At 32.5% G+C, this 11,841-nt stretch overlaps 1 protein-coding gene across 1 annotated transcript; it reads right to left on the reverse strand.

The window, feature by feature from the left end:
• Nucleotides 1–2,585: 2,585 nt before the first annotated feature.
• LOC132300275 (protein NRT1/ PTR FAMILY 5.2-like) lies at nucleotides 2,586–10,973 on the reverse strand. Its single transcript, XM_059797295.1, has 4 exons — nucleotides 10,771–10,973; nucleotides 8,267–8,484; nucleotides 4,205–4,773; nucleotides 2,586–3,799 (listed from the first exon to the last, which is right to left on the reverse strand). The coding sequence occupies exons 1-4, from the start codon at nucleotides 10,886–10,888 to the stop codon at nucleotides 2,956–2,958; spliced, it is 1,749 nt and encodes a 582-aa protein (XP_059653278.1). The 5' UTR covers nucleotides 10,889–10,973; the 3' UTR covers nucleotides 2,586–2,955.
• Between the last annotated feature and the right edge of the window lie 868 nt (nucleotides 10,974–11,841).

An 11,841-nucleotide genomic window follows, 5' to 3' on the forward strand; every position in this document is an offset into this window, starting at 1 on the left:
TTCAATTATCTTAATCTTTGACATACATAATATTATGTGAAGGGCATTTTTTTTGGAATGGTTAGAAGGGCATATTGTTATCCAATACCATGCATAAATTTCCTAATTACCTTAAAAAAAAATTGAGCACTTTAAATTTTTGGTAAGTAATAAAAAGAGAATTTCAAGAGAAAATTATTTTCCATAACCATCTAACTTTTTAGAAGAAAAAAAATTCAACAAAAAATAAGAAAAAAAAAAAAAAAAAAAAGGATTTCTTTTCTACATCACTTTCTTTCACTCTTACTTTTCACTATTATTTTTTGTCCAACCAAATGAGCCTAAAATTAATTTGGAGTTGATTTTGTGAGATATATATTTTGGGAAGATTGTAAATAATATATATTCTGTTATTGGCAACTTTCGGTGTCAAAACAAGTCCTCAGTTGTAAATTCAAGTTACTATATCTGGATCAACAGCCACTGCAGAAATGAAAGGTTGTTCAAAGTTACCATAACTGAGATTTTTTTTTGAAGAAGGTAAGAACAAAGCATTAGGAAGATTCTAAAAAAGATTGGACACATTCTACACTTTCCATTTTGTTCAGAACAAGATTTTACATTCTGTCCATCTTGAACTGGTTCAAGAATAATCGAACAGGATCAACTTGAACTGGTTCAAGATTTATCGAACAGGTTCAACTTCACCAGAGTGGTGATTTTAGAGTCTGTCCATCTTAAACCGGTTCAAGATTTATCGAACAGGTTCAAGAAATCCTGGTACTATTCTAACTTCAGTTTCCTTCTTTTGAATGTTTCCTTTTTAATCCCAACTTCCTTCCAAATCCTATGCACGAATTTTATCATATTTTCTGAAAGATTAGGACTTTCTAAACTCTATATAAACCTTGTCATACACATTGGGTTAGACACGGCTTTTGCATACAAAATTTCAAATCTTTGAGCAAGCCTTTTGAGAGATATTTTTTATTCATTCAGAAAATCAATCTGATTTTTTTGATTTTATTTTTGAGAGCACACACATAAACACAAGAGTGATTTAGGAGTGTTGTTCTCTATCTCATCGGAATTGAAGCATAATTGAAGATTCAGAAATTCCGGAAAAGCAGAATTCATTCGTTTTTCATCAAATTCAGATCTAGAAGAAAAGGGGTAAAGCGATCACACTTTGAAGGGGTCAGAGCATTCGTGGAGTGTTGTCTGATCTACCTGCAACTCTTCTACAAAGATCGAGAGTTAGCCTGAGGTCGAGAGCTGTTGGACGGGGGAGTCGCAAAGCAAAGGATTGTCAGCAATTGGTTTTTGGTAGAACGATAGGGTGTGAGACTGAGTCAAAGTTCAGTATACTTTGCTTCAAACATAGTGGATCGTTTATCTCAGGACTGCGAAGTCCAACGAGGTTTTTCCTGTTACAATTGGTCTATTCTACCAATTGGGGTTTCCTCGATAAAATTCTGGTGTTATCTCTCGAACTCTATTTACTTTACTTGCACTTTATTTTTGCTTTGTGGTTTGATTTTAGTTTTAATTCGATAAAATTAAAATAAGTAAAAATTCGATAAAAGAGCAAGTTGAATCTATTTACTATCTCTCTAGGTTATCTATCCATATAATATATTCCACAACCACTCCGCTACGCATACTCAACAGATTTGATTAGATAATGGAACATATTTTACTAAATCAATATTTAAGGTAAAATTAAGTAGAGAACAATTATATGGATATGTATATAGTGCCGACTATGAATGAGAATGCTTATAGGTCTGAAACGTATACTATTTGTATAACATATGTAATGACAAGCACCTCGTGCATAGAAATATTGATACGATGACAGTAAGCAAATTTGATAATTAATCACATAGCTCATCAGTGAAACATTAATAAACTTTCTTGAGGCCTCCATGGTGGGGGAAGAGCGAGAGAAGCCATGAGAGAAAGTAAATCAAGTAAAAATGTAAATCAATGAATTACAGTTGTCACACTGTTTTTAGTAGAGCTTAGTTTGTTATGCAAATAGAACTATCTGTAATAAGATACTTTTAATCAAACATAATCTGAACACAAGCCAAGCCGATTAAAAGGAAAGTTCAATTCGTAGAACTGAACCGATTGAATCAATATTTCACGGAGCCAATTATTCCTACATATCAGATTGGTTTCAGATTTCATCAATCCATTGAGATATGATTGGATTACATTTGAAGACGCCTAATTCAATTGGTTACCATTGTGCAATTTTGGTTAAGTAAACCTTGAAAATAACGTATTTTTATTTATTATCTTAAAATTGTGTCTGTAGAGGGTATAATTTAGACGGCCTAATTCAAACTCGAATCCTAATCCCAAAGCTTTAGGAATTCCCAATCCCCAAACATTTGGGAAATGTTTAGGAAAGAAAGGAAAAAAAAAAATTATTCTTGATGCATCTCTACTGCTGACTTTGCCACTTCTGAGGCCTCCCAAATCATCTTTCAATATTCAAATTCATCAAAATTCTTTCAGATTTTTGCAAGAAATATATTTTCAAGACAATGCATTCACCATCTGAGACAGATTTCGAGTAAAATTGAAATGAACACTTCTAGCCACTAACAAAACACAATTTCATTCATCTAGCTTCTGACAAGTGCAAACCATGCAGTGTATTAATTAACTGGGTAAAGCAAATCCAAATTACAAGCATAGTGCTATAAATTTGATAGGCCGATATTTTCTGGGGTGAAACCATCAAGAAGTACCACCAAAGGCTGTAGTCTTGCGTTACTTTCTCACCTTCCAAAGTAAAAGGTCCAAAGTTTCAAGTCCCGTAGGAGCAAATGGATGCATGTTCTATTTTCCAGATATAGAAACAGAAATATATCAACAATCACTCAAAAAAAAATATGATTGTGTTTCACAAAGTTTGAGTCCAGCCAGACTTGAGAAGGTTCTTTCTTCTTGGTAGCTCATTCAGTCACCCTTTAGTTCTTCTCCAAGTACTTCCATTGAATCCGAAACTTCAGCCTTATATTGATAGAGCTTAGTCATTACTAAGAAGAATATGAAATTCAAGAAGCTTAGTATGGCGAGGAAAGCGAAATAATAATCAAGACGAGAAGCATTAAGGTTATTCAGAATCCATCCTTTGTGACCGTGCGCCTTGGTAATATCAGAAATTATCGAAAGAATAAATGTGCTAAGGAAATTCCCAACTCCATTACTAGTCATAGCATAAGAAGTCCCAAGACTCTTCATGTTTTCCGGTGCTTGATCATAGAAGAACTCAATCTTGGCTACCTCAAAACACGCGTCAGCTACTCCCATAAGCACAAATTGAGGAAGCAAAATGAATATGGTCAATGGCACTTGTCCCACCTTTTCGACTAGGCCATGGTCCTTGGCCACACCAAGTCTGTACCTCTCGGTTAGGGATGCTATTATCATAATGATGGTATGGAGCACAAGACCAATTCCCATTCTTTGAAGCAGAGTGATGCCTCTTGGATTCTTTGTCCATTTTCTTATGATCTTGACAAAGACACGGTCATATAAAATGATGCTAACAAGCATGGACACTGTCACAAAAGCGCCTAAGCTAGCCGGGGGAAGTTTGAAGTTACCCATTCTTTTATCAAGAGTGGTGCCTTGCTTGATGAAAAGGGTATTGCTTTGAGCAACCATTACTGAAGGAAGGAATGTGGTGATCAAGATGGATATCATTCGCAGCATTTGTTTGGTTTCTTCGACTTGAGTCACTGTGCAGAGCATCCATGGACTGGTTGAATCAGTTTCAACACAAGCTTTGTTGAGGAACCTGCATTAGCACAGGAAATCAACATGCATTAGAAAGGTAAATCCTAATTGTAAAGCCTAGACTTGGTTAAGCTTGAAGTTTGGTCCAAGCTAGCGTGTACTTTCATCTATAGACTATGTTTGCGTATTAATGAACTAGTGCATAAGGTAGGGTGAAGATCATAGCACAGGCAGTGGGGTCCACTCTAAACTGTTCACTACATAAGGGAATATTCAAATTCGTATATACATATATGTAATTGGGAAGACCTAGGATCAACATAATTTGCAACAGTGGTATAACCAAATGATATATTGTGAAGGTAAGACTGCATACATCAATTGGTCCTCAAACTCTGAAATGACGGGAGTCTCGTGCTCTGGGTTAAGCCGTTATAAAAGAATGGTACAAAGGATGAATACAAACCTGAGGGTGGGTGTGGAATCAATTCTAAACTTCCCTTTGCTGGTGTATTCATCCGAGTCAAATTCATAGAGTTCTTTAGGGTCTTTAGGAATGGGTACCCTCCACTTCCTTAGGGCAGCCACTATAACCCTAGCCATCCTTGTGAAGGGACTCCCTGTGGGGACCTTGTGCCTGTAGAAAGGTGTGCCAATTATGAAGACTAATATGGCAAAAGCAAGGCCTACAGTTGGGATCCCATAGCCAAGGGCCCATCCCACATTGTCTTGTATGTACACAAGAAATGTGTTCCCAAAGAGTATCCCCATGAAGATACTAAACATCCACCAATTGAAGAAGGAAAGCTTTTGGGCCTTCTCTTTGGGCTCGAAATCATCGAATTGGTCCGCCCCGATCGTGGAGATGTTGGGCTTCGTCCCGCCTGTCCCAACGCCCAAAATGTAGAGTGCAGTATAAAACACACCTAGTTCTAGTGTTGAGGCCTTCTTACAGTCGGCTGGGTTGACGTCGGCGGCACAGGGAGGTGGTTTTAGCCCAGGGACTGAAACTGCTAGTGTTAGTAGGCACATTCCCTGCAATCAGAGAGTAATTCAAAGAAACAGAAATAATCAGTAACAAAATTTTATTAAGTTATAACTGAGGGTCTCGGGGGTACCAACTAGGTTTAAAGGTCAATTTGGACTTTTGAGACCATTTATATAATTATATATAATCAACATATATATTGATAAGTATTAGAATTTGACATAACAAGTGGACATGTCCACATACGTAGTGATAGACCGATGGAATGTCAAAAAGAGTGACATGGGCCCCACCATTAATCCTTTCAAATATTCCAATTATGTCCAAACCAATTGAAACATTGTTTTTAGTTATAATTTTGAACTTTTTGGTGTTTTTTTTTTTCTTTTGTTTTCCTTTTTTTTTTTTTTTTGGTGATATGATGGATTAAATTTGCTTTATTGGTTCTAATGGTGGCAATTGCTGATTCTGTTGTTGTGCCAGCCATTTTTGTTATTGCTTTTATAATTTATTGGTGGGGTACACACCCCACACTTTTTTTTTTTTTTAGACATTTCGCCATCAAATCTTTATTTATGTACTTGTATATATTATACGATGATTTGGTTGATTCAATAATTTAGTGAATTAGTGTTTCACTTGAATTTTGGAGTGCAAGATTTTAACTATTTGTATTTATTAATCTAATATTCATTTTTAGCTTACAAATATATATATATAATATGATATCGTTTACTTTTTTTTAATATGGAATTTACAAAATTTAATAATTATATGATTTCTTTTAGGGGACCAAAAAATATATATATATATACGAGATTTGGAGGCCATAGGCTGAAAGAACAATGAGATTTTATTTGGAAGGAATATTAGGAACAATGCCCTCCATTTTTCACATCCCATGAAATAGCATCTTCTAATATTTTACACCCAATTGACTAATGCAAAAAGCAAGAACAATGCTTTGAAATTAATAGTATGCAGATCATTGAATTTGACTTTGAAAAAGAAAAGCAATCCCTTATTAAAATCAAAAGCAGTTTCACTAATCAGGTTTACCACGTTTATCAACTGGCAAATAGTTTTCTAGTTGAAGTGTGTGCGTGAGAGGGAGGTATTAATAGCGCTGCCCAAATATATCGTGCCCTAAGTTATATAATTATTTTAAATGAGTGCTGCTATTATGTTTTGTGTATATTTTAATTTTAGATTTCGTTCGTGTGATTTAAATTTTACTATTTTTACACTCCCGTTTTTACTTTCGCTCCCACTCCTGCACCCTCTCTGAAGTGACTTAAACTATGACACTCTACTTATTATTCTTCTTAAATGAAATAACAAAAAAGTCCTTATATCTCTTTCTTAAAATAGACTTAGAAATCTTTGAGCCTTCCTTTTGTCCGATCTCTCTCTAACAAAATTAATTAACTCCTGTCTTCAACGTCCTCGTCTTATTCAACTAAAAAAAACACCCTCCTTCTCTTCCTATTCTTGTTTTTCTTTATCCCATCATATCTATTTTAAACCCTTTCTTGTTTTACTTTCTTGTTCTCTTTTATATATATATATAAACTTCTTTTTCTACCCAAAAAAAAAAAACAAATCGAACCATGCTATGAAGTTTGAAAGAGAGGTGTAGGGTTGGCCAAGGAGAAAAGAGGGAAAAAACATAAGAGGGAGAAAATGAGAAGATAACTACAGGGGCTGTTTTGTCATTTTATTGGAAATAAGGATGGAGTGGTAGAGGACTTTTGTGAAGTCCCTATATATGTGTCATTTTCGTAGACAAAGATGTCTTCCTACATGCCTGAAAGTGCACCCAATGTTAATGTCAAAGCATTCGTGATATATTGATATGTATCTCTATATATATAGACACACAAGTCGCTTAAAATGAAAGGGATGTGAGACCAAGTTAAATATAGACCACCCAACTCAAATGATGATGAGATGATAACAGAATGATTTCGTCACTGTGTGTTTTCAAAGAAAACAAATTAAAAAGAAAATGTATGTGGTGACTTGTGACAAACCGAAACACTAGCTATGCTCAAAGTAATTGTAGGAATGAATAGCTTGTTATACATTATTTCAACAATAAGTAAGAGGTTGAAGACTAACATACTTAAAATACCATTAAGACTTTTAAGGGTATATTATGGATATTTTGGAATTTTTATATTAATAAGAAACTGTCAAGAAGGACTATCAACATGTATTAGGAACAGGACGAAGTCAGGATGTAAAGTAAAGAGGGACAAAAATGAATTTTGGGGGCAATAATAATGCTCTTTTTTTAGTAATTTTAGAGGGGACAAATATAATATTTCCTGGTATATTATTGAAAATGAGCAAAAAAAAAAAAAAATTCAATGTGGATCCGTCTCTTAGGGAGAAATTTTCTCATATTTTTAAATGTTAGAAAAATACATATTCATACACTAAATAGGAGGGTATACTTTAGACATTTTTTTATATAATAGAGGGGTTTTACACTTTACCCTAACTAATATTATTTCTTTACAAGGAAATCATATATACACTAATTCTATATAGTCATGTTGAGAATGTAAATCTTCAACTTTTTTTTTTTTTTTTTGAAATGATAGAGATATACCAATTAAGTCCTTGATAAAAATATAAAAGTAAAAATAAATAGATAAAAATTGAAATATAAAGTTAGAACAATATCATGTGAACGACTGCAATACAACACTTATTAGTAATATATCTAATAGAAGTTGTGGTAGCATTTAATGATATCGGTATAGTCATGACGTCAGTTATCATCATAACTTCATAATTTTATTCATATAAAACAATCGGATCGACCCTAATCGTTTGACCCTAATCGTTCTTTATCTAAAACATAAGTAGTTATATTTTTTTTTCTTTTTTTATTTATTTATAATAAACTGCACCTAAAATGGTGTTAATATATGTTCTTAATTAAGTACGAGGGGCATTTAGGTTATCTAGTTTTAAAAAATGAGTATATTTATAATAATAGTTGATGTAATAATATAATAGATGAACTAAAATTTAATTATTCAAAATAAATCTCAGGAATATTTTGTTTTATATTCTGCACAAAAGTAATGCTCTGAGCAATAGCGACCCAAGCAATTAATTGTGCCCAGCTATGCAGACCTGCGCCATTCAATCATCTTTTCTCCTAGGTGCAACTTTTTACTTTTCACTTTTCTGTCAAAAAAAAAAAAAAAAAAAAAAAAAAAAAAAAAAAAAAACACCTTTTTACTTTTTATAGAACTTAACATTATGTTATTATGGTGGGCCTCAATCTACCCTTCTATTGAAATGATGTTATTTAGTGTTATTTTTTTATTTATTAAAAACGAAGGGTTTTTTTTTTGTTTTTGGACTTAAAAATGACGTCACGTGGGTGTATTATTTGTTACTATTATTATTATTTATTAAATATGTAATATATAAAAATTATTTAAATTTTGAAAGTAATTAAGACAACTCGGAATGATATATGTGTTGATATAATATAATGATATAGTGTATGAGACATACCGAGAGATAAATTGCGGATGCAATCATGAACGTCCAATAACGACCGAGATGGGCATCGGCAACATATGCGCCCAAGATTGGAGTTAACCAGATGGTGCCTATCCAATTGGTGACATTGTTTGCGGCAGTGACCGTGCCTTGATGGAGCTTCTTTGTCAAATAAAGGATTAGATTTGCCGATATGCCACAGTAACACATGCGCTCGAACACTTCATACACTACATAAAAACAAACAAATTAAAAAATAAAAAAAAAAAAGTTAAAAAGTGATTGCTTGAATCATAATAAACTGCATGGTAAGAACATATATAAGCTTATAGATATTTCAATTTTGTATAAAGTTAATGTGATGTTGTGGTCCGAATTCTGCTTGGGTTCGGATGGGGTCGCAATTGTGGACTTGGTAACTTAAAAAGGTGTTAGATTTTAATTATTATGTGGATGTGAGAGAACACCGAAAGAGAATCAGAGAGGAATAACAAAGGGTTAGGGAATTAGATGCTGTATTCTACTTTTTACTGTGGTGAAATATCTTCACGTAGATCTTTTTGTATTGTGTAATGCATAATATTGTTTTTATCATTTTTTGATTGAGTTATTGGTTTAGGGATGTTTGCCATTTACTAATGGAGATACCTTTGAAATATAAACTTTGATTGTAAGAAATTTATGGTAAAAGTTTATATAATTAAAACTACAGGTTAAAGTCTTGGAGAAAATAATTTTTAAGAATTAATAATATTGTCAATATTAATTACATCTATATATAATTATATATATATATATATATACACACACACACTCTATTTGTTCCTCACAATGAGGAATGGAGTGGGTGATGCATGTGTTGTCATGTTATTAGAGAGTTTCAGGGCCTTTCGAAAACGACAAAATTACTCCACAATTTTCAAATAACTCAAAATTAAGGAGTGTCTTTCAAAGTTAGGTATTTGTTCAATGACAAGTGAGCTAGTAGACATCATCACTTAAAAATTGATTTGTATTTGTTTAAGCCAGATTGACTATGATATATTTACAAAAAAAAAAAAAAAAAAGAAAAAAAAGAAACGAAAAGGATTGACTATAATATGGTCTTTTTCATACTAAAAATCATTGTCATAATTAAATTATTTAAGGATAATCAGAGAACTCAATAGATGGAGCAAAATTCAAAGAATTGTATATTAATCGAACAAAAGTCCCATGCATGCCTCATGAAGTCCAATAATGCAACTCGGATGTATAATTATTTATTCTAAATGTAAACAAAACAACATTCAGTCTAATATATTTATTCTATATCATTATCATTTTGATATATGACCTCTAATTGTATACGATATCTAGATTCTTTAAATTTTATGTCTTACCTTTTTTATAATTAATATTTTTCTTTTTTTGGTCACTCAAATAAGAGAGAGAAAAAAACAAAGAAGCCATTTCCTTTTCTTGTTTATTTAGTCAGATTTATGAATAGTAATTTGAAAGCTAGTGATTTAGTAGTTTAGTGGGTAGTTAGATTTAATCACTGAAGATGCGAAATTATAAAATATTACTAGTATAACTTTGTCTTAAGTTGCTTAGCTCATAAGCGAATAATAATTTGAGGTCTTTGCGTAGAGACACCAAAAGAAAATTTTGTTTATGTCAAATATACCTATTCTCTTGCTTTTGAGAATAATAAATTACAATTTTCTAAAAGTAAATATTTTTTAATTAAAATTTCAAAAAAAAACTTTTCAACACAATCAATTAAATATATTTTTGTAGAGTATTTAAATTTTCAACTTTTAAAAAATCAATCAATTTAGAACTTATATATTGACTTGAAAACTCTCGTAACTGTCTGCCTTTTATACCTTTTATACTTATAGTTATCATACTTATACTTATCAGGTAAACTCCGGCCACTCACCTCCGACTCCTCAATGTAAGTAGCATTTTAAATCAAGAACTTAAAGAATTTAAGGAAAATCAAATCGAAGTACTAAATACGAGGGACTAACACTTAAAAAGCCCTCCCCGTCACCAACTCTGCTACGCGGCAATGTTAGCATTAACTTACTCACATACTATATCACAAATTAATATTCCACTGCATCACTCTAAGTACTGCTCTATACCATTTTAACGAACTTTAGTTATTTGAGGTCCATTGATAAGAGGGCCATGAGTATTTCGAGGTTCTTTGCATAAATCCCATGTTAGGTAGTGACAGTAAAATACTTAGTATTAAAACTACCTATATATATATATATATATGTAATTATGTATCTATCTGTTTGTGTGTATATATTTGAACCATTTTTCAAACAAGCAAAGCTTCACAGCAGACATGAAAAGGAAGACAACTGTCTTCCGAGTTTGATGGAGGCATTATAGTGTACAACTGCCCCAAAAGGTGAGGCATAGTGACCATCATTATAGGACTCATGCGGGTCCTAAAAGATAAGAGAGAAAATGATAATCTAGAGAGAGAGAGAGAGAGAGAGAGAGAGACTCACCAACAATAAAGGAACAAGCTTTCCATCCACCTCTCTTGGATCTAAGGGCTGGGTTCCCTTTAAGATCCACAGTCCCATCCTTTGTGTACTCATGATCAAGACCCTCTTCCACACCCATGGCTCACTTTCTCACCACCAAGCTTTTTCAGATCTTCTTCTCGGTAAAATGTTTCTCACTCGCAATGAAGTTGGTTTGAGGGCTCACTCATTTATAGGGCTGAGATCCGTCTTTCTCACTGTTTAATCTAGTAGAATTACCAAAATGCCAAGAAAAAATAAAATTACCAAAATGCCATGCAATCATCTCTACGGCAATGATTGAATAATTTGAATTGAATGATGAATATTGAATGCCATGTGGTACAGATATGAAGTATAAAAAATAAAAAAATGTCACTTTTGGCAAATGACGAGAATAGGCCGACAAATTGTGTATTAACAGACAATGATTTTTGTGTTAGAGGTTTTGTAATCCGGATTATGTTGGAGGGATCAAAGGATTCTTAATTTGGATAAATTCTCCGAACATATTATTTATACACAAGAATACGCGATCATATCTGTCAACACCTCTAATAAATCAAGACAAATTATTGTATGATACCTCCCAACTAGCTTGAACAGTCATTAAAAAACCCATTAGGAACAAATATATCATCCTGGAGGTCTTTTGTTTTCTTCTTTTTAATTTATTTTATTTTATTTTGGTAATTTGTCCTAACTCATAACTTCAAAAGATTCATGTTATCATTTATAATTTATAAATAAAAAGAAAAGAATAACTACGAAAGAAACAAGTTACCTTGAATCCACGAGGTAAGCATTTTAAATTCACAAGGCAAAGAATAATTTCAAAACCTGATATTTTAATTGATAATTGAATGAATGATATGCTATGCAAACATAAGGAAATTAGCCGCGTAAGGAAACTGCTCAAAAACAAACTTGCTCTAAATATTCTGTAAAAATAAGAAAAGAAACTTAATTACTAAAAACTACTAAATATCAAAAAAGAAAACAAATAGAATCCGTTTAGTATTCTAACGAAAATTCCAAAATATTCAAAAATGA

Source organism: Cornus florida, unplaced genomic scaffold (genome assembly GCF_030987335.1).
Source record: "Cornus florida cultivar Cherokee Brave unplaced genomic scaffold, ASM3098733v1 CherokeeBrave_3.0.0_Hap2_Chr01, whole genome shotgun sequence".
Classification (NCBI taxonomy): domain Eukaryota; kingdom Viridiplantae; phylum Streptophyta; class Magnoliopsida; order Cornales; family Cornaceae; genus Cornus; species Cornus florida.

Excerpts from the sequence above, each read along its gene's own strand:
- LOC132300275 (XM_059797295.1), bottom strand. The coding sequence starts at position 10,888 with ATGGGTGTGGAAGAGGGTCTTGATCATGAGTACACAAAGGATGGGACT. Across the intron at positions 4,774-8,266 it reads CATCCGCAATTTATCTCTCG|GGAATGTGCCTACTAACACT; the intron begins GTATGTCTCATA and ends CTCTGATTGCAG. Across the intron at positions 3,800-4,204 it reads GATTCCACACCCACCCTCAG|GTTCCTCAACAAAGCTTGTG; the intron begins GTTTGTATTCAT and ends GTGCTAATGCAG.